This window comes from Mytilus trossulus, chromosome 1 (assembly GCF_036588685.1).
Source record: "Mytilus trossulus isolate FHL-02 chromosome 1, PNRI_Mtr1.1.1.hap1, whole genome shotgun sequence".
NCBI lineage: Eukaryota > Metazoa > Mollusca > Bivalvia > Mytilida > Mytilidae > Mytilus > Mytilus trossulus.
Genome location: NC_086373.1, coordinates 50,840,641 through 50,868,090, shown reverse-complemented (window position 1 = coordinate 50,868,090; position 27,450 = coordinate 50,840,641). Strand labels below are relative to the sequence as shown.

The window sequence follows — 27,450 nt, the reverse complement described above, 5'->3', positions numbered from 1 at the left end:
CGATACAGGTATCGGCGGATCGTAGATCTATGAATTGGTATTTGTATATAACATATAGTAGTAATATTTAGTTTGCTTTTAATTTACTGATAATAAAATCGATATTGATACCCATGAAAACAATATACAGTGTTGATTTGGTAACTATTTAAAACAAGTTTATTTGACGGATCGATACGTATACCAGGATCGTTTCTAAATTTCCGGGAACGGTAAACAACATTTCCGTAAAAATGAGGATGTTCTTTTCCGTTTGAAATAAGTTTCTACAGGTACTACAAAGCTATTTATCTAGGGAAGAATTAAGTATAGGTTTCAAGTAATTTGGTAAAGAAATCACTGGCTTAATAATTTTACCAGTAATACATAAATGGCAAGTTTTTAAACATGTTCTGTTGTTGTTCCCTACTACTGTATTTAAAAAAAAAATGTTTATGTCACATGAATCTACAGTTCCATACTATAAAAGAAAAACAAATTAGTATTATCAGCTTCATTAACAATATGTTTTTTTTTTCAGTAACAAGAATGCTTAATCAAATATACGGAGTTATTAGGCTAGCTTAGTGGAAAATAATAGTCTAAAGTAATATTATCATGATTATGTATTAATAAATTCACATTCACTATCATATTTAACCTGCTCTACAGGGTCAGTGTGAGCTTTTCAAAACAAAAATGGTGTCTGTCGTTTGTAATCCGTAGTCGTCCGCCGCCGACATTCGTTTACTTTTACAAAAGACTTTCCTCAAAAATAAATCGCTCATTAAGATCTACTTAGTATTTATTGTCGTCAGTTGACTGTTTATATTGTGCTGATACATTTCTGTGTTATGTTAATGCATCTAAAGTTTAAACAGTGTTCCTATTATTTATCAACTTTCCAACTTAAAATTATGTGTTGTGTGAAATGGCTTTCCTTATAACATTTTCTGTATATTAAACGTATTGACAATATATAAACTATTTAGACGATAGCCTTTTAAAACAAAAGCGTTTGAGAAAATTTTCTTCTGTTGAAAAAGCAGATTTCGTTCTTCTTTTTGTTTAATGACTGAGAACTATATTATGTATCAATGTAGGGTGCGCAACTTTGTACGTTGTTCACCTTACCCCAACTTTGGACCTAAAAAAAAAAGTTCCGTAACTTTACCCACCTGGGTATTTGGGCCCAGGCAACCTTAGGCAAGTGCCTATCATTTGTACCTAGTGGGCAAAAAAGCTTTGCCGTAGGGAAAATTTTATGAACGAAAGAAGGGGGATGGTAGGGTCACCCTACCCCAACTTTGGACCTCAAAAAAAAAAAGTTCCGTAATTTTACCCACCTGGGTATTTGAGCCCAGGCAACCTTAGGCAAGTGCCTATCATTTGTACCTAGTGGGCAAAAAAGCTTTGCCGTAGGGAAAATTTTATGAACGAAAGAAGGGGGATGGTAGGGTCACCCTACCCCAACTTTGGACCTAAAAAAAAAAAGTTCCGTAACTTTACCCACCTGGGTATTTGGGCCCAGGCAACCTTAGGCAAGTGCCTATCATTTGTACCTAGTGGGCAAAAAAGCTTTGCCGTAGGGAAAATTTTATGAACGAAAGAAGGGGGATGGTAGGGTCACCCTACCCCAACTTTGGACCTCAAAAAAAAAAGTTCCGTAACTTTACCCACCTGGGTATTTGGGCCCAGGCAACCTTAGGCAAGTGCCTATCATTTGTACCTAGTGGGCAAAAAAGCTTTGCCCTAGACCTAAAAAAACTGGGTGTTGGGGTCCAGGCAACCTTAGGCAATTGCCTATCATTCGTACCGACCTAGTGGAAAGAAAGGCAGGAGTTGGTTGGATCAAGATTTTATATAATCTTGGAGTCAATATATTTGTCGTTTAGATTAACAAAAATCTTTATCTTGAAACATTTCCTGTTCTTTTTGTATGTCACTCTTATACTAATCACTCTTCTTATCGAAATATAATAAATAAGTTACCAGTGCAATGACATGTTTTTGAATAATTATAAAATCGATCTTGACAAAAGAAGAAAACTGCGTGTAATATAGTTGTAAGCTTTTATTACTACAGAAAATCTAACAACAACAAAAATACTTGACGTTCTGAATTCTGTCTTGGTTTTTTTTCTTTTCTTTTCAATCACATATATAAGCTAGAAGGTTAAATTGTTTAGTTACACTAGTTAAGTGTGAACTATAATTGTTATTCATTGTTCAAACATGTAGACAAAAAACCCATCTCTAATCAGAGAACACTTAAAAGAGAAAGGATAAGCTTAAAGGAACTTAAAAACAATGTTTTAAATACAAGAATAACTAATTAATTTTGTTTGTGTTAAAATGGTTTTGCATTTCGACTTCCTACTGGAAATAATTGTCATTATATTTCAAAGTACGTTTGGTGTTATTGCAAGTCTTCGGTTTTTAGGCATGATCATGTTGGCGCGTTTTCTTATTGTTCGCTGGCTTATTGTTCGCTAGCTTGATTCATCTTATTGTTCGCTGGCTTATTGTTCGCTAGCTTGAGTCTGGTCATGATTTAATGACCTGGCCAATACAATAAAACTAATATACGGCTAACATTTCAATATAGTACGTGTATTTTATTTAAATGTATTTTTTTTTATTATAATGTATAGATCTAAATAAGCTTATTGTCTACAATAATTCTAAGTCTTATAAGCTACAGCAATTCTAAACAAACAAAAATCAATAGAATATATAATGGAGACGAAAATGTGTAAATAAAGACAACAACCTAACCAAAGAGCAGAAAAATAGCCCAAGGTCAATAGTGTGGGTGGTTAGATATCAAATGATGAAAACAGATAGAACGGTCACTTTTAAATTGCAGCTATTTCTAATAATGGTCTTGGGATATTCACCTCCTTTTTGAGCGATCCTACATTCCGTCGTCGTCGTCGTCGGCGGTGGCGTCCACAAATATTCACTCTGTGGTTAAAGTTTTTGAAAATTTAATAACTTTCTTAAACTATACTGGATTTCTACCAAACTTGGACAGAAGCTTGTTTATGATCATAAGATAGTATCCAGAAGTAAAGTTTGCAAAAATAAATTTCTATTTTTTCGTTTTTTTACTTATAAATTGACTTAGTTTTTCTGCGGGGAAACAGAACATTCACTCTGTGGTTAAAGTTTTTAAAATTTTAATAACTTTCTTGAATTATCCTGGGTTTGTACCAAATTTGGACAGAAGCTTGTTTATGATCATAAGATAGTATCCAGAAGTAAGTTTTGTAAAAAAGTAAAGTCATTTTTTCCGTATTATACTTTTAAATGGACTTAGGTTTTCTGCCAGGAAACAACACATTCACTGGTTAAATTTTAAAAAAATTTAATGACTTTCTTATACTATTTCAAATTTGTACCTAACTTGGACAGAAGCTTGTTTATGATCAAAAGCTAGTTTCTAGAAAGGAAATTTTATTAATATTTGGTACCTGTGTATCTGTATTTTACTAATAAATGGACTTAGTTTTTCTTCCAGTTAACATTACATACAGTCTATCTGCAGTTAAAGTTTTTTAAAACAATTATTCAATTCATAAACTATCCTGAAATTTTTACCACACTTGGACAGAAGCTTCTCACGATCAAAAGATAGTATCAAAAGGAATATTTAATTGATTCTTTTCCTCATTTTTGTTGAGCTGGGAGTTACAGCAAAAGTAGGCGAGACACTGGGTTATTATTATTATTATTATTATTATTATTATTATTTACAGTGCTTATATAGCGCTTATCTAAATAAACATTTACTCTAAGCGCTTTACAATGCATAAAAACAATGAAACAAGTACATATAAACATATTTAAAAATCAAATACAAATAGAAACCATAAAAAATAAAAATATACGACTAAATATAGGAAAATTAAAACTTATTCATCAAAAACGATTTAAAAAAATGAAAGCTAATTTTGAAAAAAAAAAGTATTAAAAGCAAATCAACAGGAGTGCTTCAGTTTAAAAAAAAAAAAAAAAAAAAAAAAAAAAAAAAGACAAATAGCTTTATGTCTAAAAATAAAAAGAGTAAAGGAAATAAAAAGGAAAAATACGTAGGTTCCGCGGAACCCTTACAATTTTTTTTATCGTCTATGACACACAAAGTGATTGTGAAGACGTTTCAAACATTCAAGTGTTTTGATATTCATACATGTTACGGTAGATAAAAGTCAAGACTTCGCGCTGTATGGCGTCTTTTTAGGTCTGCCACGCTTTCTGTTAAACTTTGGCCATTTCCCTTGTCGTTTTTCTATGCATTTGATATAATGATGTTCATCACATCGAGGTCTCATGATTTCTACCCAAGCTATTGAAATGTTTCTCTCTTTTTCGTCGCTATCCATATCTTTCAGATATTCACCAATATCTTGAGCATCATAGCCTCCCAAGTGGCTCAATATTCTCTCCCGTAAACAGTCTTGCGATTGGCCAATGTAAATAACAACATTGAATTCTTTGATAACAAATAATCCCCTAGTTTCAGGTTCAGGTAGTTCGGTTATGTTATTTGATTGGCTGATTAATAATTCACATTTATATTCTTTGCATCCTCGCTTTGGCTGAAAAGTAAATTAACGTGTAAGTCACTTGTTTTTATTCAGTCTAAATTAACTTCATTTTCATTTGATTTTTTAAAATGAAAGTAACGCATTTATATCATCAAGGTGACCTACTGAATTAGACTTTTCACTGATGTTGCCATTTGTTTCATGAATAGCATGACGGTTTCCTAATTTGAAGCAGGATCTGCATACACTCCCGGAGCACCCGCGACCCTTGTCTGATTTTATGGGGTTCGATCGTGTGGCTCAGTCTTTAGTTATGTAAATATTATACTGTTGTTTGTCTTTTGTAGTTTTTTGTTTTTTGTCATGGCGTTGTTTATTTTTGAAATGAACAAAATTTATACTTGTAGGTTCTGAGGCCAAAACATGTTAACGATCTTTAATCCGCGAAACTAACGCAATTTCAGAATGGCGGGCTTTTGTTGTCTTTAGAAAGTAGTAACAACGGTCGTTTCTTAGTGCTTGTTTTCAAACTTTATTAGGCTGGGTTGAGACTTGCTTGTGTGAAAAAAAACCATCGATTTAAAAAGTGTTCATATTTAACTGTTTAAAAGGGTATAAAAAGAGACAGCAATATTGCATGGATTTGCATTGTGTAAAACGATCTGAAGAGATTTCCCAAGTATTACCGTGCATTACTGCGTGACATAAGTGTACAATGTACATTCATTGACGAGTTTAATACTTTACATGCATTTACTCTTTTTCTAAATATAAGTGCATACCATTTTATGATGCATCCAATTGTGTCATATCCGTAATTGTTCAATAAAGTAAGTTCAAATTACATCAGCCATGAAACCACAGGTCTTGTTGATATGAGTGGGATTTATTTTTGTGTGGAAATTCCCATTATATATAGATAGGAAAACACCTAAATTTATATAAACAGACGAGGTGAACAATGTAAATAGTATCACTTTACTTTTACTATGGGTACTTAATGTTCGTGTTTCCACTTATAGATAATAAGTCAATTAATTGTTGAATCGGTTAATGTTCAATCGACTCTATTATTATTTTAACAAATAAGATGTACTAATATGTCAGTAGCTTGAGTAATCGAAAAGTTGTAGGCGTATTCTAACAAATTAAGGCTCTTACAAACCAACGAATTTTCTTTTGGGTGGAAACTGTTTTATATATAACTTTCTGCATCTTCTGTATATATATGCTATTTGTTTTGGTGCATGCTGTCTCATTTACTGCATATACATACACTTCATATACTAGACTAGTATTCAATACAAACAAATGATAACATTAGATGTATGTTTCATTATAATACATTTTTCTGATTGGCTAACTAGTAATCTCGTGATATTCATTACACAATGTAACTTTTGATTCATGGTGACACGAGGTCCCACAATAAAGTGCACATACAAATGTACAAAATGTACTTCGATCAACGCTTTTACACCCCAATAAATTTACAAAAAAGAGCATTCAATTCGTAAATGAAGTAGATGATTTGAGTTTTTATTCCGTTTGTATGGTGGCCGGTTAAGGCCATTTCGCGTTTTCGCGTTTTCGCGTTTTCGCCCATCATATTATATAGGGCGAAAACGCGAAATCGCGAAGTCGAAAACGCGAAAACGCGAAGTCGAAAACGCGAAAACGCGAAAACGCGAAGTCGAAAACGCGAAAACGCGAAGTCGAAAACGCGAAAACGCGAAATATTTTTTCTTTCCGATTTCGCGTTTTCGACTTCGCGTTTCGCGTTTTCGACTTCGCGTTTAAATACTAAAAATAAATTAAAGACTGAAAGTATAATTATATACATAATATCTTAAATTATGTTATATGAATTTAAGGCGCAATTACTACATAAGTAAGCCGCCTTCCAAAACCAATAACAACAACAACAACTTCGCGTTGAGAGAGAGTTACCTGGAATATAATTCCGAAAGAACTCGAAACATTGTACACGTAGCACGTAATCAATGTAAGGTCGGAAATGTGATCCATACTATAAACGGGTGGATATTGGATCAATATACCTATAATTTAAGGCGAAAAGGCGAAAACGCGAAATCGCGAAAACGCGAAAAGGCGAAATCGCGAAATCGCGAAAAGGCGAAAACGCGAAATCGCGAAAACGCGAAAACGCGAAGTCGAAAACGCGAAAACGCGAAGTCGAAAACGCGAAATCGGAAAGAAAAAATATTTCGCGTTTTCGCGTTTTCGACTTCGCGTTTTCGCGTTTTCGACTTCGCGTTTTCGCGTTTTCGACTTCGCGTTTTCGCGTTTTCGACTTCGCGATTTCGCGTTTTCGCGTTTTCGCCCTTTATAATATGATGGGCGAAAACGCGAAAACGCGAAAACGCGAAATGGCCTTAACCGGCCACCATACGTTTGAGTTGCATTTCAAGTTTTTGTACCGTTTAAGAGAGATTAAATAAACACTGATATATAGATCAATTCTTTCAAAATACTAACGATTTATGTGATAAAACAATATTATATGATTTATGAAATAAGATAAGGAAATAAGAAGAAAGGATTTCAGTGCCAATATTGGCACTCGTAAACCTTTATTTCTGTTACAATGGTAACTACTGTCAATGAAAATTCAGCGAATAATAGCAGAACTACTATATCTAGAAAAGAACAAAATGAAACCAATACAAACCATAGATGGAGGCCCTCGTGGCATTGTCGAAGTATTCACATAATCACATCTTTATTGCCAATATTATACAGGGAGATATGAAGATTTGTTCACCCAAGAATATTCATATTTCACGAGGGCTCTGCCCGAGGGAAATATGATTTTTCGAGGGTGAGCAAATCTTCATATCTCCCGAGGCCAAGGGAAATGAATGTTTTATTCCACTGCCTAAGCTTTGTATACTATCTGAACTTCAAATATTAGTTTGCATAACGGCATTTTTTTATTTTTATTTTATTTGCTTGTTTTTATTACTGAACACGACATACATATTGATAAACAGTACGGATAAACATTATTTAATTAGTCTTTTTGTTTTAACGTCTGAAATAAATTTGAACACGATAATGATATTTGCTATTGCTATTTAGAAAATAAGAAGTTCAAGACATTACAAATGTATGTACATAAACCGCGCATAACGTCGCACGATTTAGTCCCGACATGTCAGTGGGAAATATGATACTCAGAGTTTTGTTCGACGTCACGTGTCAAAGTTTCAACCAATCAAATGTTGATTTTGCTATCAAAATCAACATGCAGTGGAATAAAATCATATATTCAATTCAACTCAATTCAATTCTTTATTACTTTAAGCAAATTATGCTTATTAGTGCAATACATACAAATTAATTTTGTTTATAACACAACATGACATAATGAGAAGCAAATAAATATCAATTATTGACCAATAACAGTTCGGTCCTATGATAAAGTGCATTAAACAAGAATTTACACAAATTACGCATATCTTTTACATTTTCAGTGCTGAGAAGTTGGACTAATTTGAACGACGATGGACGTTTGTAATAATAAGGTTTAATAAACTGTCTCCTTAAGTCTCTATAGCATTCACATTGTAAAATAAAATCATCATGAATTTGTCTTCAGTAATATTCAAAGTACAAAGAGTAAATAAAGGCAACAGTAGTATACCGCTGTTCAAAACTCATAAATCCATGGACAAAAAAACAAAATCGGGGTAACAAACTAAAACCGAGGGAAAAGCATTAAATATAAGAGGAGAACAACGACATAACACCGAAACGTAACACACAGAGAAACGGACCAAGCATCAGACAAAACACCACGAGAATAACAAATATAACATGAAAACCAAATACATGAATTTGGGATAGACAAGTACCGTGCCTCGTCTTATCTCAATATCTCAAAAATAAGAGAAAACACAAACGACTCAACGTTTAAATGCAACACACACATAAACGAACAATTATATAAAAATGGCCATCTTCCTGACTTGGTACAGGACACTTTTAAAGGGGAATAAAAGTGGTGGGTTGAACCTGGTTTTGTGGCATGCCAAACCTCGCACTTTAATGGCAAAGTTAAATGTAACATTGAGATGACAACATAATATTACAGGACTACAATACAAATAAATAGGAGAACATATTAGACAAAGAAAAACATGATTAATAGATAACAAAAAGCATCAGGTTTAAAATTCAATACGCCAAAAACGCGCCTTGTACACACAAAAATCAACAGTGACGCCCAGATATAAAAGATCGAAAGTGAAAAAGGTACAAAGTTGTACAGCACTGAAGATCAAAAGTTGAAAAGGTTTCGTAAAATACGGCATTGTTTTTATGCCCGGGATAAGAACATTCTTATTATATAGAACAATTCATGCTATTGCAAACAGTAAATTTTATCAAATGTATATGAAAGAGTTAACATAAAGAAACTGAAGTATTAACTAATTACAGAAAACTAAACCCGAATACATTACGCCAAGATATAAAAGATCGAAAGTGAAAAAGGTACAAAGTTGTACAGCACTGAAGATCAAAAGTTGAAAAGGTTTTGCCAAATACGGCATTGTTTTTATGCCCGGGATAAGAACATCCTTACACTTTCTATCTAACCTATTTACTCCATGATAATCATTAAATATTTTTTTAGTAACAAAATAGTCAAAACTACAGTCATAGAAAAAAGTAAAATCACAAAAATACTGAACTTAGAGGAAAATCAATTCGGAAAGTCCATAAAAACATGACAAAATAAAATAACAAAACGTATCAAAAGCGAATGGACAAGAACTGTCATATTCCTGACTTGATTATCAAACAATCAAATAATCAAATAATCATGAATTATTTAGTCCGGTAATCACATAATCACTACAAAAGCAGTTTTAAGTAATCACATGATAAAAAGAACACGAGGAGGCTCATAGATGAGGGTTTGGATGGGGTTAAATGATTAAAGAATAATGCCCTTAAAAATAAAGATTAGAGAATAACGGGCCAAAAAAATGAAGATGAGGGAAAAAAGGGGTTATTTTTTTTTAAAGATTAGAGAAAAAAGGGGTTAACTATTTGAAGATTAGAGTTAAAAGGGGTGAAAATTAAAGGTTTACAGAATAACAGATCCCCCATCCACACCCTCATAGATGACTGTCGTGCATAAGAGATTCCACGCATAAAATTTGGTTACATAAAATCTTTAAAAAAAATATTTCACTATCAAGATAACGTAGACATACAATTATTTTCCAAAACTATTGCATGATATGATTTGAGAAAAAATAACAACATCTGTTCAACTATTTGTCCTTATTTCTTATCCGTTAAGTTAGTTGGAATCCAATGCTTTAAACAAATGGGTCCCTTTGATACATGCTATTGCCGCTTATGTAGTCTCTCAATAACTGTTCATAATTATAGTTTAAATTTAAGTATAATACGCGGTAAGCTTTTACCAAAGCATCAGCTCATAGATCAAAATGACGGCATCACAGGGTTCCAGTAACATTATACGAGACTTCATGTTTCTGACAAGATTTTTTTTAATGCAGTGAACTAAATATACAAGTATAGAGACTATTATGATACACATATACTAATAAGTAAAACAATCTTGACTTTGACCTATAATGGTTTACTTTTATAAATTGTGACTTGGATGGAGAGTTGTCTCATTGGCACTCATACCACTTCCCATATCTATTGAATATGACAATAAAGTAACAAACGATGGTTTTTTAACGAACATTTTTTATGTCAAATAATTACTTTGTTTTCACACCCATGGACACTCATATTGTATTTCCTTAAATTGGACCAGGAAGTGACCAGCAAGAACATCAGTATTCACAGGCTTTTAAAAAAGCAACTATTACTTTTATTTATTTAAATGTGAATTCCGCCTAAAAAAAATAAAACTTGTAGAAGAGGGACGAAAGATACAAGAAGGACAGTCAAACTTATAGATTGAATATAAACTGACAACGCCATGGCTAAAAATAAAAAAGACAAACAGACAAATAGTACAAAAGACACAACATAGAAAAATAAAGACTGTAGCAACACGAACCCAACAAAAACTTGGGGTGATCTCAGGTGCTCCGGAAGGGTAAGCAGATCCTGCTCCACATGTGGCACCCGTCGTGTTGCTTATGTTATTACAAATCCGGTAAATAGCATGTTCATTATGTATATAAATAAACAGCTGCGCCATGAGCGCATGATACGCCGGACGTACTGTGTGGAAGTTTTATGCAATAATCATAAATAGTTTCTGAGAAAGTTTTAAGCAATAACCATATATTGTTTTTGAGACACGGCGGGACATGTGAAACCCCCAAACCTGTTTTTTTTTTTTACAAAAAACTTAATATCACTTAAATAAAATTTTGAATCAAAACCAAAAAGTATACAGATCTTTAGATTAATATAACAAAGAAGTGTGTAAAGTTTTAAGCAATAATCATAAATTATTTTTGAGATACGGCGCGACATGTAAACAAATCCTCCCCTGTTTAACAAAATACTCAATAACTCCAAAATAAAGTTTTAAATCATCACCAAAAAGTATACAGATCTTTAGATTAATATAAAAAAGAAGCGTGTAAAATTTTAAGCAATAATCATAAATTGTTTTTGAGATACGACACAACATGTAAAAAAACAACCTCCCCTTTTTTACAAAATACTCAATAACTCAAAAATAAAATTTCGAATCATCACCAAAAAGTATACAGATACTAAGATTAATATAACTAAGAAGTGTTTAAAGTTTTAAGCCATAATGAAGAATAGTTTTTGAGATACGGTGCGACATGTGAAAAAAACCTGCTTTAGTTACAAAGTGCCGTAACTCGAAAAGCTTTAATCTTATTTTCACCAAAAAGTATACAGATTATTTGACCATCATAAGAAACAACTATGTTAAGTTTCATGTAATTTGGATAAGTCGTTCTCAAGTTACGGTGCGACATGTTTACGCCGGACAGACGGACGGACAGACAGACAGACAGACGGACGGACAGACAGACAGACAGACAGACAGACGGACGGACGGACACCGGACATTTGTATACCATAATACGTCCCGTCAAAATTTTGACGGGCGTATAAAAAAGAACAAATTCATTAAAATCAAAGTGTGTTTTTTTTCTACAAGGTATCACCATCGATTTTAAATTGAGACTATCAATTCTCTACCGATGATGTAGCCATTTAGACGGCATCCTAAATTAAACCACGTGATATTTATACAATGTATACACATAGAAATATATCAGTTTCTGTTCTCATTTTTCTCCTGCAATATGGTCTACATGGGTTATTTTCCATCGGCAGACTTCTTAAGATTATCATATTTTTCAATAGCAATAACCCATGAACATAACTTCCATATCGCCCCTGACATATTCTTTGCTTTTTCAACACTAAACTCCGGGTCACTTGTATATTCATTGCGTATCTTTGTTATTACTTCTGGCTGAAACGAAAATATAAAGATTAATGTAGATTAAGACACTGATTAAGATTGATCTATAATAAGACAAAAGAGTTAAAAAGTTTTCTCTTTGCATGTGAGACTATCGATTAATTCTTTTCTTTATATTATTGACAGAATAATTTCGAGGCGAATCTGTGTAAACATGTTTGTTAAGACTCTAAACAATGCAGAGCTTGTTATAAGTATCGACACCTCGATATACACCTGTATTTTTATAAAGACTATATTTTTACCCCTTTGCTGTTTTTAAATTATGACTAGACTGCTGTCTCAATAATGTTTATTCATTATTTGTGGCCTTTGATTGTGTAACGGAGGGGGTCGGTGACGACACCTCCCGGGACGTGTAGCGGCCAGTACTTCGCCCCTATTCGACCATTGGGATACCTGATATCAGATTATGGCTGAACAACAGACAATGAATCAAATGAAACTATAATTTTATTCACAAATGTACAGTAATTGCATAAATATTTAACAAAGTCGGATAAAACAGGAGTCAGAAAACTTTCTTAAGCGGAGTTCAAAAATAAAGTAATTTCAAATGTAAAATGAAAAATAGAGTGTTCCCAGAGTTAGTCTTTTAAATAAAATAAGGTAAATTTGCTTCGCGTTTTGTTTTAAAGTAGTAAAATTGCACCAAAAAGGGGTGACTAACTCTGGCGAACTGCACCGAAGTGGTGGCTAACTCTAGATTCGATTAGTACTAATATTAGTTCCGGCGAGTGTTTGGAGGCCTGTGCAAGGCCGACTCCGACTGAATATCAAATGGTATCCTAAACTTGTCATTAATCAGGAGAACTTTAATATAAAAGGTACTGAAGAAAAGTTAAATAAATGAATATTCTTAAAACATTATAAAAACATCAAAATTTAAATACTAAAACAGTTAAATTAACATTCATTACTTTTATCCTACTATATTTAAATTAAATTTAACTTAAAATAAACATTTAAATACTAAATAATTAATCTGTCTAAATTAAGGGGAATTAATCAGGCACATCAAGGCACATCTATTACAATCCTCCCCCCTTAGGACAAATATTAAAGAAATTAATATTTGGGAACAGAACTATTTAAAATAGATGTGGTAAAAAAAACAATAAACAATATAAATCAATGCACATAAAATGTCAATAAATGTCACAAAAAATGTCAAATTAACACACGGCCCAACCATCGGGAAAGTTCCAAACGGTATAAACGTCCAGGAATAGGCGGTAAACACAGTTTATAAAGTACAATAATCCATAGCATATATATCCAACGGTAAATGGCCACAGCATATGTACAGCATTCCACAAATAGTCCTTCAAACGGAAACGGAATGTAAATACGGCTAATCTGCATGGTTCAAGTTGTACCAGGTATAGTCCACCAATTGTTGATCTCACAAAAAACACTTTTAACATGTGTTTTCGGGTTCTAAAAAGTCCATCGTTGTACCAGGTTAAGTCCACCATTGTAGATCTCACGGAATCACGTATAACATGTGATTCCGGGTTCAAGATGATCAATGTTCAAACGTTGTACAAAAAGTAAGAAAGGTGTTCTTGATAACAAGAACTGCTTACTTTATCAGGTGGTTGTCTTTACACATAAACTAACTGCCACTCAATAGATTTCTGCCATGACTTAAAAAAGTCACAAAAGGAACACCATAACCAAACTAAACAAATTTAAAACAATAAAACTTGTTCAGAAAGGTTAAAAATCCATATAAATGAGCAAACTCATAAATAAACCTATTCAAACAAGAAACTTAGCCACAAGCTAAACAAACCAACATCAAAAGAAAAACACAATCAAATCAAACAACGTTTTTGAGGGTTGTTTTGATGGCAAAACCGGCTCATTAACGTGACCAAGAAAAACAACAAATCCAATGAAAACTTTGAAAAATACCTAATTAACAATAATATAAACTGACAAAATAAGTAAAATACTAAATATACAAATTAAAACTAAAAAAACATACTATATGAAAACTTTACCTGGCTTATCCTTCAAACAAGATAACTCATCCATGGTAGAAATCAAATAATCAGATAAACAGCTTTGCAAATCAGATGGAAATAAACTTTGAACTTTGTTGACAACTTTGCATGATTTTTTCACATTTTTATCAACTGAAGTAGAAACTGTTTTTTCTGGTTCAACAACATGAACAGAATTGACACTTTTACTAATCTTATTGGGACAATTAGCTCTGATATGTCCAACAACCGAACAATTGAAACATGTTTTAACTTTAAACTTCCTATAAACCAGCTTTTTAAGAACTTTGACAATTTGATCAAAACCAGACTTCAAACAACTAAAATCTAAACTTTCTTCACTTTCCTTAATTTCACATTCAACAGGTTCGACTGTCAAATTAAAACATTCAAACTCTGTAGCCAAAAATATAGCATCGTCAAAAGTTGCAGGATGCTTAAAATGGACAAACTTTCCCATTTCCTTCTCTAACTTTCCAATAAAAAGATCCATAAAATAAGTTTGCATACTTTGAAAATTATCTGGATATGCACGATGACATAAAAGTTTGAATCTATGTCCAAAATCGAACACAGATTCATCTGACAAAATTAAACAACTATTCAGTTGAAATTTATAAAATGCTATCCTTTCCTTAGGATTAAAGCGTTGAAAAAGTAAACTTTCAAAAAATCATAGCTTTGCAACTGAGTTGGAGTAAGAAGAAGTAAAATAGTTCGTGCTTCTTCTCTTAAGTTTATTACTAACTGAAGAGCCATTTCAGATAAATTCCAGTTATTCCAAAAACTAACTGCTTCAAATTGAATAAAATAATCTTGTACATCGGCACTAACACCGTCAAAAGTACAAGGTTTCTGTTCAAACTTTATCATTTTTAAAATCAAAAATTGAATAAAATCAAAATAAATGTAATAAAAATATTCAAACCAAAACTGAGGGATCAGGTATCCTGGTCACGGCACCATTTGTAACGGAGGGGGTCGGTGACGACACCTCCCGGGACGTGTAGCGGCCAGTACTTCGCCCCTATTCGACCATTGGGATACCTGATATCAGATTATGGCTGAACAACAGACAATGAATCAATTGAAACTATAATTTTATTCACAAATGTACAGTAATTGCATAGATATTTAACAAAGTCGGATAAAACAGGAGTCAGAAAACTTTCTTAAGCGGAGTTCAAAAATAAAGTAATTTCAAATGTAAAATGAAAAATAGAGTGTTCCCAGAGTTAGTCTTTTAAATAAAATAAGGTAAATTTGCTTCGCGTTTTGTTTTAAAGTAGTAAAATTGCACCAAAAAGGGGTGACTAACTCTGGCGAACTGCACCGAAGTGGTGGCTAACTCTAGACTCGATTAGTACTAATATTAGTTCCGGCGAGTGTTTGGAGGCCTGTGCAAGGTAGTCTCGATCATCCAGCCGCTTTATTTTTCAAAGTAGAGCGTCTGGATGACAAGTGATATAAAAATGGTAATTTATGACCTTCGGAATAGTATCGGCTTTTTTAGCCTGTTGTCAAAGATAATGTCCAAGACGAATAACCAAGAAGTTGGTTATTGACTTCGGAAGAAATGACATTACGATAATATTATTGAAAAGCCCGAGTGAACCGATTGTTGTTTAAAGCTATTTATATATTTTTGTGACGACATACAATTCATGGAAAACACCATACAGCATGGCTTACATGGGCATGGACGCGAAGGAAAAACCAGCACATCCAACCTTGGTAAGATCATAAAGATGTCATAACAACACACACTGTAACCGTTAACTTGCATATGCAACCTGATACACCGAGTAGTTATATTCTTTCATGCATGTCCGTGCAACGATAACGAGTTTATAATTATACAATTAAGTTGACTGGGACAACTCGAACAGTCGTATACGTTATAAATACATTTTGGGTTGATGTGTAGTATCGTTAACTTTATAAATACTTGATGTAAAACTTCTATTACGCCGACATAGCACCTTCATCCAAGAAAAGTTTGTTGTATATATCTAAATAAGGGAGCCTGCATCTTGATATGTGTAAAAAAAAGGGGGGAGGTGGAGCGATACACAATGTTGTACACATTCAAAGAAGATGCCATTTTTTACATAGTACACTAAAAGGTCAAAATGATTTATACATTCGATTTTCTGCAAAACAAAAGACAGTGGAACAATATTTTCAGCATCAATGAAAAGAGGTGTCAATGACTGCGACAGCAACCAGTGAACGGAATGACATAAATTACCAAATGTAGACATCATCATGATTAAGAGATTATCATCTAGACTAAAACAAAAAGTGAAGATAAAATTGCCAAAAGCTCAACATTTCACAAATTAAGAGATGTGGTATGAATACCAATGAGAACTATCCACCCAAGTTCAAATGAATTGGATGTGAGCGGCCTTCAACAATAAAAACATCCATGCATGGTTTGGATAGAGAATACAAATAGGGAATGTGTCAAAGAGATACTGGGTAACCCGACCAAACAACAGTAAACAGCCCAATGTCACCAATGGGTCGGGTCTTCAACAAAGCAAGATAATCTTGCACCCTGAAGTGGGATTTAACTTGCACCAGGACAATAATTTATAAAATATATTTCTATGATGGGTTTTTTAAACAATTTGTTTTTCATATATATGCTATGCTGGTGACTAAAAATTGATATGATTTTAATATTTACTTTCTTTTGTAGACAAACCAAAAATGATTTATGGACACAGATTTTATGTGTAAAATGTGACGAATTAAAACAAAAATGTAATATTAAGGATTTTGATTGTATCATAAACATGCTTCAATTTTATTAGAACAAGATTCAAACTGAAAGATTTTTTTTTTAATTACTGATGCATCAATCAGTATAAATAGATCACAGAACCAAAAATGTTGGGATTATTTTGACAGCCGCCACAAAGCGAGAGAAAAAAATACACAGACGTATATTGATTAAATAAAACAAATATCAAGAAACACATTGTTATCAGATATGTTAGGGAAATTAGATTTGTATTAACAAACTAAAAAACGTATGAACAATTAAACAGTTAGTTTTTATTGTTGAATTGCATCTCATTTTCATGTCGGGCCATCTTATAGTTGACTACATTGTATATGGTAGGAAGTTTCTTAATATTGAAGGCCATGCAGTGATCACATTTGCGTATAATATCCATGTCATTTGAACTCTGCTGTGTTGTTGCCTCGTTACAACATGTAGCAATCATACCAATTTCCTTACTTTTATAATAAAGGTTCACAGGAGAAGTTATTGTTCTTGCGAAGCTGTCCTTTATTGCATGCTATTACATGATGGAATTTATAAGAGTTGGAGAATTAAAATACTCTTTTGAGTTTTTATGTTTTTCACAAGTTACTATGCAGTATGGGATAAATCCCATTCCATCTTTTCCAAGTGCATGATTCAAACATGCATTCAAAGAGTATTGAGTTTCATGACTGACGGTTAGTTTCTATCTTTCTCCATGGACACGGGCTACATTGTCAAAGTGGTTTTGTGTAAAGGTTGGTTCCTAAAAATTTTCTTCCCAAAAGGATTAGGCGATTATTGGTGTAACAGCTAAGAAACATTCAGACTTCTGTCGTTTGCAGTTTTAAGATCAGTTAATTTTGTAAATGAAAATTGAGTTGGCTCATTGTGTGATCTCGCTAAACTGCCAGTTATACTTGTTAAGGAACTTTTCTACATATGCAATCTTAGTGTTTGTATGAGATGTTTTTCTTTACATAGACGTAATTTGATGTGTGCTTTTTTGTAAGGTAAGTGCATCAGATATATAAAAAAAATAAGACGGCATAAATTATTACAGGAATTTATAGAAATGAGAATAATGAGACAAAACAAGGAAAATTGGATACAAAAATTAAAGAATAGAGACTAACGGTGACACAATATACTGATGGTTGGTTGATTAACGTCCAGTGACAAACATTTCATGCATGTTTAGGACGATGTGATACAATACAAAGAATAGAAAATAGTGGTATTTTATAGTATGAAGATAAGAGAATAAAGTGGACAGGTGTGCAATAATATAAGAATAATTTGATCTTGGGTTGCTTTTTCATCGTCTTGTGGTAAATAATAGTAATGTTCAGGACGAATAGAAATTAACAATAATTATAAAAAGGAGGTCCTAATTTATAGCCTGTTTGGGATACAGGTTGGAGAAATTATGACTCACTAAAAAATATTGTATAGAAGCAGAAATATAGATTTAAGCCGTATAACGGTCCACCTACGGACACCTACTTAAGCGTGCAGAGAACGTGGTATCCTCTATACACGTGGCTGGTTCAGAACCTGTTATTAGGGAGGGGAACTACGGTCACTCATGCTACAGAGTTTCCCTACATAATCAACCACATTGTTCCTACGAAAAAAATGGGGTGTATGGTGGATCCGCCTATGACGAGTGCTATAATATTTACACAGGGCCGTAACTAGGCCTCAGAATAAAACGAGGCAGGCGTTTGGGTACCGCCGTCTGCGGTACCCAGGTAATGGGGGAATCACGGGTGACACAACCGGCCGATAACTAGAGAAGTAGTTAATGATCAAGTCTTGGATAAAAACCATGACAAAAAAAAAGAGAAAAACTTATATAAAGTACTTTTGATCAACGAAAAAAATATCCGAAATCTGAATATAAAGTACACGGCCAATTAAAGCTTACTTTTGACTCTAGTTTATACATCACTCAGTTTCAGACAACGGAACTCTGAGAACAGAAATACGTGTGAAATTGTTTTTTAAAATTTCCCATCAGCAAGTTGGCCAACATAGAGTGCGCTACAAGAATGTCATATACATTTACTACTACACTGTTTACTGTTGTTTTTTTTAAAAATTATATTGGGGATAACGGAAGTGCTATTTATAGATATGTTCTATATTTAATTATTTGTTACGCCCCCTATAAATTTTTGACCAGTCCGGTTAATCACCCCAGACGCTATATTTAAATATGCGTCTGGGTAATCGAGACTATGTGCAAGGCCGACTCCGACTGAATATCAAATGATATCCTAAACTTGTCATTAATCAGGAGAACTTTAACATAAAAGGTACTGAAGAAAAGTTAAATAAATGAATATTCTTAAAAAATTATAAAAACATCAAAATTTAAATACTAAAACAGTTAAATTAACATTCATTACTTTTATCCTACTATATTTAAATTAAATTTAACTTAAAATAAACATTTAAATACTAAATAATTAATCTGTCTAAATTAAGGGGAATTAATCAGGCACATCAAGGCACATCTATTACAATTGTTATTCCTTTCCTGTTATATATTACCTGTATTACCTGTAAAATGGCGCAAATGAAATGTAACCTTGTGGCGCAAATGAAAGATTGGATTTTTTTTTTAAATTGACGCAAATGCAATGCACACTTCCGCTCGTTGGTATGGTTATTGTCTCTTCTCCATTTCCGATTTCATTTAAGATTTAAATTATTTAATTAAACAGTGAAACTTATATTTTCACACTGGTTCATACTGGATTTTTGTTTGTATAAACTCTTGCATTAATTTACTCGCTATATTATTTTGCTCTTTGTATTGGATATAAACATTTCCTTTGTTGTTAATTGTTTATTTATACTAGCTAGCTAGTGTAAAGAGTTTTCTTTACACATTTGAATATGACATAACCCGGAACTTGTTAAGTTATAGATATTTCATATCTTTTGGACAGTTTTGTGGTGTTTCGTAAATTATAACATAGCTTTTGTTGAAACCCCCGGCATTAACCTCACGAGACGAAGTCGAGTGAGGTTGCCGAGGGGTTTCAACAAAAACTATGGTATAATTTACGAAACACCACAAAACTGTCCGAAAAATATGAAATATCTGTTTTAACCTATTGCATCTTTCGCTGTCAAAAATTGTGTATTTCACATATTTTTGTTTGTTTACATCGAAATTACTTTAATAAGAATCTGTAAAATAACCCTTTTCGGACCTTACACCTAAGGATCCGCCTACTTTTTAAAACTAGCACGAGCTTCAGAAACGGCGGGTATTCAGTTTGAAAAGATGTTTCGACAGCGGTGGATGCATCTTTACATTGGTGATGAAAAAACTGTTAAAGATGTTCTGGATAAGGACACAAGAAACTTCTAGCACAGATTTTTGATATTTTGGAAGATTGCTGCAATCCCAAACTTACGTACAATTGAACTGCAAAGGGTAGGCTTTTTAATTTAATTATTTGTTTTCAAAATGCTCGAAATGTTTTAATTTTTTTCTATTAAAGGAGCACTAGCTACGATATATATAAAAAAATATAGTATGATTTTTTTTAGATTAATCATTAATTAAATTGGAATAATGAAATAATAATTTGCTTTTAGCAATCAATTTGCTTTAATTTTGTTGAAATAAGCGATTATACACAATTTTTGACTGATTCACTTGCAAGTGAATAAGTCATCATAATTATAACCGGTATTCATGTGAACTTCAATTTAACCCTAGCTAGAGACTGACAACGCATGCATTGTACGTGAACTGGTTATTTAAAGAAAAAAATGTCAACAATGAAAGTGAAACTACGGTAAATCATTTGATTACTAATTCGATCCACATTAATCATTCTTATACGGTTAAAAACAATGAGAAACTTATATTTTTAATCTATAAATTCAAATCAAACAGACCTATAAAAATCCAATTGCACGTGCTGGTTTAACCTATTCATATCTTTATTTGTGTTTACATCGCTTATATGGTCATCTGAGGTCAAATCGATAGTTAATTAGATGGCATCTGGATTTAAATACACACGAAACGAACCTACATATCATCTACCCCATGCTCTGTAAACTGTTTATTTTAAACGTTTGATAGATTGGATAAATGTTTTACATTGTTATTAATCAAATATGAGAATTTGAGTCAAATTGGTGACCATGAATTTGACAGCTAGTGCCCCTTTAACTAACGATTTTGAGGAAATAGATTTCACAAGAATCTGTTTGAGAGTTTATATGAATTATTCCACTTTTAACTTTAAACTAGAAGTCCATAAGGGAGGGAAGGAGTAGGAGGGGTCCTGATCCCGCAATCCCGGGTTTAAAAACACGAATTCCCGTAATGCCGGGCTTTAAAACACGAAAATCGAAAAAAAATAAAAAAATTACCGGAACCGGCCGAAAGAGTCAATCCCGAAATCGCGAGCTTAAAACACCCGATCCAGGAGTCCCGATAAAGGTCCTATTCACCCTTGCCAATAGTGTACATTAGTTAAATGGAATTTCAAAATGTTCTCGATAAAATTCATTGACATGCGACGATATAATTAAAAAAATAAGAAATCACTCATTTAGGGCTGGGAAGTATATATCTATTTATAAATTCCCGTTTAGAGTAAATAAACGCTATCTAATTTTAACAGCCAACATAGAGTAGCAACATTAAATGTCTAGATGTCAGCAGTGTTTGACAAACCGGGCGTGGATCAGAGACTTTTAAAGTGGGGTGGGGGTAAAGCAAGCCAACTTTTGAAAATGCTAATTAAAAGGTCATGTGTTCACAATATTTAAAGTTCTTGAAAAGGGGCGTGCAGGGCTCCCCGTCACCTCCATCCCCAATAAACAAACCCGCCTTGCCAAACAAACGGTTAGATGCATGTAAATGTAGCTGTACTGTGGAGCCTATAGAAAGTTTGCCATTTAATAACCGAAAATCAACATATTTTTAAACCTTTTTTCTTTGTTCTGGGAGCGAATCTTGGATCATTTAAAATATAGGACAACAGAGTTGGTGTATGTGGGTTCGATTCCCACTCTAAGCAATCATTTATTTCAGCTGGTGCAAAGCGGGCAGTTTAGCTTAGTGGCCCCATACTAACTTTGTTGTTTCTATCAAAAAATTAAGGCGGCCGCGGCCAGGTATCGACAATTTTTTTCTTTTTAATTCCTTATTCAACAAAGCCATGGTATAATTGTGAAAATTATACCATGGATAGCTATGGTATAATTAATGGTTATATCAATTATTTGGAAACAAAAGGACTTGGAATGGTGTAATGTTTAATCAACATCATGATGAATTTATCATGGTTGCAGTGAAAAATTCATCATGGTGTTGATTTCAAATTACACTTGTAAGTGAATAATTCATCATCGATGTTCCTAAACATACTTTGCCTGACAAAATTGAACCATACTAGCTGTTAAAAGCGAATAACCTAGTTGTTATAGTAGTATAGATATAGGAAGATGTTGTATGAGTGCCAATGAGACAACTCTCCATCCAAGTCAGAATTTATAAAAGTAAACCATTATAGGACAAAGTAAAGTAATAGATACATATAGTAAAGAAACCATTACCATTTTTTTTTAAATCCAGATGGTCTCATGTTATACTTACAGATATGTTATCCTTGTCATAATTCTGAATCTGCTGCATGAAGTTATTTACATCACTAAGTAATTTCCTCGACTGTTCCCATGTCGGAGTCCTACCAAGCAAAATGCATACTGCCTCCATGACCATTTTAATTAGTTGTGATGGATTTATTAATGATTTAAGCTCTGTGATCGAACCTTTGTTTATCTGAAAAGTATACAAAAATGAATAGAATTTCTTTTAAACTTGATATCATTTTCAATTTTCCTCAAGACACTGACTTTTCAAATGCGTATAATTTTCGCATCAAGAAATGCGTACCCTGTAGACATATTGGTCTTAATGAATGCCTTATGGGAGTAGAAACATATTCATTACAGTTTCATAGGGTTTCACATGAAAAGAAAGTTTAAGTATTCAATATAAATCAAAACAGTACTTTTATTCCTGATTAGTTTTGCGAATTATCTAATTTAGGCGTTCAGACCCCACAGTTTAAATATCTATAAGTACGTCGTAAGCAGTAGGCTGGTTAATTATTAAAGCCCCAGTCACACTGTCATGTTTCAAGCGCTACGTTTTTCTAAGTTTTGAAAGCGTAGCGAAACGGGAATATATGTAACGAAGCGTATCGAAACGTAAAACGTATTTCTTTGTTCAAAACTTAACCTGCCCTGTATGTTTTGAGAATTCAACAACAAACGTAATGCAAAACCTACAAATTATCTCCCTTTGATGCAAAATTGCCATTTTTTGGCATTAAAATTGAAATACCTTTTTTTTTTCTACATGTAACTCATCGGTGACCTATATTTTTTATTGTTGTTTTCGAATAAGCTGTACATAAACTAAATAATTGTTAAATTTAATCGTTATCTGTAATTTAGTTCTTTTTTTCCGATATTACCTCTATTTCTCCTATTAGTTCAGCAGAAAAAGTGACATTAACAAAAAACGGTATGCTTCTTTCGAAGGCAGATTGTAAGCATAAATGAACGCGTACGGTGACCCCATTTTTTTATTTCATTTTCTATTTAGTATAAGATAGAGTTTATTTATAGAAAAATATAGCGAACTCCTATATTAAATTAAAAAAAATTGATTTAGACCCGCGAGCCCCCTTTTAAAAACCCAAATTCATTGTTTCTTGCTAATAATTAAATGCAGTTAAAATTATACGTATGGATAGCTATTTCGTGTTTTATTTTCTATATATAGATTTTCAACTGTTTATTTTATCAGTATATAGCAAATAAGTGAGTTAGCGATCAGTGTAAAATATATCTTTATTGTCATCATGTTTTGAATCTATATTGAATACCCCGTATGGAGGTGCTCTTATTGCAGGAAGCTAATACAGATTAGAAATACATAGTCACAAAATTTTGAATTATTTAGTGAAAGAACATCATCTTTATAACGGAAAGTAGAGTTGGATATTGCTAACTTCTTATCTTTCTTCCTAAGAAGTTCCTGTATGAAGTTGGCCTTAAAAGTTAAGAAGAGGTAGGTTTAAAATATGTTGTGTTTTTTTAATACATCATTTCAAAATTCTATCTGATATATTTTTTTATTTTCACCCAAATGTGTTTTTCTATCTATAATGCAAAATTGGTAAATTTATTAGAAAATTGTATATGAGGAAATGTTTAGTGATGTTCCATCTCAATCACGATCAATTTACTTCATTATTTTAATACCCCCAATCAAATTTAAGAGTAACTATAAAAAGAAGATGTAGTATGATTGTCAACGCGACAACTTTCCAAAAGAGACCAACTGACACAGAAATTTAAATTTACACAGCTCTAGGTCAACATACGGCCTTTAAGAAAGAAAAGCCTTTACCGCATAGTCAGCTATAAAAGGCCCCGAAATGACAAATGTCAAACAATTCAAACGAGAAAACTAACCATTTGATACGATGTCAGTGTAACTGAAGATGATTTATTGATTGTTTCCGTACGAAAGACTTAAAGCAAGGAATAAACTTAAAATCTAATTTTAAAGAAATTCAATATGTCTTTTTACGAAATCTTACCTTTTTGAGATCTTTAAGAACGACTTCGATATCTGTTGAATCATTTTCCTGTGTTGCCATTATATTCCGATTATTGACAGTTATTGTTTACATTAGTAACTAAAAAAATATATCTACTGAGCTCTTGTGTCACTTTTTGTAGGTGTATGTGTGTATTTATAATTCATGATTTTAATGAACTGGTTATTTAAATCTTTTGTTACAAGATTGATCGTTTATATAAATATACAGTGTTAATTTCCATTGTTTAACCCAAGCGTACATTTTAGATAAATAAATTGAATGAAAACTACGGTTCCTAATTTGTGCATTGGGATTAAAAATTCGATATGTATCATTAGTTTCTTTTGTTTACAACTCTGTCTTGTATTGTTCTGGTCGTACTTTTTCAAATATTCAATTTCATGACTGTATCATGTGTTTCCATAAGTTTACCATAGGACTATCATATATGATTGGGTTTAAAATCAATGGTAAACCCTAGTTTTTAGTGTTTTAATGTCTAATCTTACCGTTTTAATTTATTGATATAACTGCACGACTCGATTCTCAATTATATGTGGTAAGATAATCGTTACAAAGAATCCTGCTCAAACTTTAGTGAAAGACGGGTTTAACTTTGCATTGTTGCGAGTGTTTATATTCTTTGTTGAAGGCAATTGTAGTGACCTGCAATACAAGTACCATTCAATTGAGTTTAGTTATATGTCTTGTGTTTCTGTCTCTGCCCTAGGTTTTCTATATTTTGCATGTGTAGTGCATCATGACATAAGACATTGTTACGTGTACCATGATGAGCTTTCGTGCAAGACTGCTGTGTGTAATTTTTTACATGGAACATTTGACCAGACTTTGACTTTTTGACTCCTGACCTACATGTATGCACGTAGGATGTGTCATCATGTTGCAGTGTGTTCCTCGGTATATTACCTTGACCTCAAAATATAATTTTCAATTGACCTTGCTTCTGAATATGTGGCATGTAGATGTATTGTCATAAGATGATGAGTCTATTGGCACGAAAAACTTCATATGAGCTTGACCTTTGCCCTCTGTAAAACTTGTATCATATTTTGTTTGAATTAAATGGAGAATTAACTGTATGATTGGCACTCGTACCACATCTTCTTATATCTATATTAGATATATAGATATATTGTTAGTTTTGTGTACCACGATGACCCTTTTCTCAAAATCCGCTTTGTGTTTTTTTTACAATGATTTCTTGACCAGACTATGACTTTTTGACTCTTGACCTTTGAATATTTGATGTGTCTCTTAGTATGATAACTTGTCGTCAAGTCAGGAGTCTCTGGTTTTTGTTAGTCTTGTATGTTTTTAATTGTAAGTTTATTTTATGATTTGGAGTTTACACTGGTACACATTTTGTTAAGGGCCATCTGAAGCCCGCCTCTGGGCGTAGGATTTTCTCGCTTTGTTAAAGATATAAAAAAGAAGATGTGGTATGATTGCCAATGAGACAACTATCCACAAAAAACCAAAATGACACAGACATTAACAACTGTAGGTCACCGTACGGCCTTCAACAATGAGCAAAGTCTATACCGCATAGTCAGCTATGAGGATCCATTAGTAGCCTTTGACTGCTTTCTGCTCTTTTGACATGGTTACTGTCTCTTTTACACATTCCACATTTCCATTCTCAATTTTTAAGAATGTTTGGTTCAGATGAAACTAAATCCTTTAATTTCCGTGAATATCAAGTAAGAAAATGTACTGCTTCAGTAGCATCGTGTGCTGCCAGATGTGATAGATAATGCAAAATGTTTCAATCATTTTACCTTAGATTTCATTTCATAGACATGTAGGTATGGATAGTCTGCTTTTACATCATAAAAATTCACACAGAAGGTATACGCATATCAATAAACTGAACTCAATGCTAAGAACTTTTAAAGTACACTTAGACAGAGAGCTCAATCTAGTGAAACACTTTGTTAAGTTGATCACATTTAACTTGAAATATCATTGTCTGTTACCAAACTGCACCGAGATCCTGACAAAAAATGTGCAATTTAAGTCTATTTAATTAAAGAAGAATTCAATGGAAGTAAATAAGCGGATTACTGAAATTAATGTAGAATATGTCTATTGACCACAGATGCCCCTGCCTGTGAAAAAATGAGTAAAATTCCAAATATAGATGCAGGATTCGCGTAATGTTGACCGTTTTGTGACCATAAGCATTGTGAATAAGTTTCAAAACATTTGGTTGAGGCAAATTAAAGTTAAAGAACGGAAACAATAGATTTAGCAGTTTTCCTATCTCAAGGCTCCGGCTTGACATTTGTATCATTGGTACTTGTACCACAACTTTTTACATCTAAAATCTCTTGAACAGTGACGCCATCGGGACCCAATATCAAACTTAATAGATCTGTGTTATGGGGTTATGCGAATTGCGTATAAGGTTCCTAACATTTGATTAAGTCAGACTTGTTTAAGAGAAAAGAAACGAAAGAGTCAGCACTTCTTATGTTTTTAAAGGGACATGATAACTCTTGAACGGTAAAAGTGACACTTAAAAATTTCAAATTTGATTTTGTGTTGAGGTGGGGGATCCCGCTTACATGTTCAACCCCACCTTATTCGGTATGTATGTGCCTGCGGTAAGTCAGGAGCCTGTAATTCAATGAATGTCGTTTTTTATGTGTTACATACTTGTTTTTCGTTCATTTTTTGTACATAAATTTGTTAATTTATTTTCTCGTTTGAATATTGTTTTACAATGTCATTTCAGTGCCTTTTATTGCTGACTATATGCGGTATTGACTTTGCTCATTGTTGAAAGCTGTATATGACCTATAGTTGTTAGTGTTTGTGCCATCTGGTCTTTTGTGGAGAGTTCTCATTGGCACTTATGCCACATAAGGGAGAGGGTTGGGATCCCGATCGGAGTTTGTATAAATTTCAAGTTTCTTTCGAAACAAAATGTAACCTTGCTGTAGAAATATTG

The 27,450-nt window shown here is 32.9% G+C and overlaps 2 protein-coding genes across 3 annotated transcripts in view; both read right to left on the bottom strand.

The window, feature by feature from the left end:
• Positions 1 to 4,059: 4,059 nt before the first annotated feature.
• LOC134708481 (uncharacterized) lies at positions 4,060 to 5,430 on the bottom strand. The gene is made up of 2 exons (XM_063569047.1): positions 5,312 to 5,430; positions 4,060 to 4,580 (listed from the first exon to the last, which is right to left on the bottom strand). Exons 1-2 carry the CDS (start codon positions 5,324 to 5,326, stop codon positions 4,191 to 4,193), a joined length of 405 nt encoding a protein of 134 aa, XP_063425117.1. The 5' UTR covers positions 5,327 to 5,430; the 3' UTR covers positions 4,060 to 4,190.
• Positions 5,431 to 11,663: 6,233 nt separating this feature from the next.
• LOC134726708 (dynein axonemal heavy chain 6-like) overlaps positions 11,664 to 27,450 on the bottom strand; it is a 57,525-nt gene continuing 41,738 nt past the window's right edge. The window contains exons 1-3 of one of the 2 annotated variants that reach the window (XM_063591134.1): positions 24,474 to 24,641; positions 22,454 to 22,639; positions 11,664 to 12,015 (exon numbers count right to left, since the gene is read on the bottom strand). In XM_063591134.1, coding sequence (XP_063447204.1) covers positions 11,857 to 12,015; positions 22,454 to 22,639; positions 24,474 to 24,533 — 405 coding nt within the window. In that variant the 5' untranslated portion in view covers positions 24,534 to 24,641 and the 3' untranslated portion in view covers positions 11,664 to 11,856. Of the gene's footprint in view, positions 12,016 to 22,453; positions 22,640 to 24,473; positions 24,642 to 27,450 lie in introns of those variants that run through there. The other variant, XM_063591141.1, reaches the window with a different exon arrangement.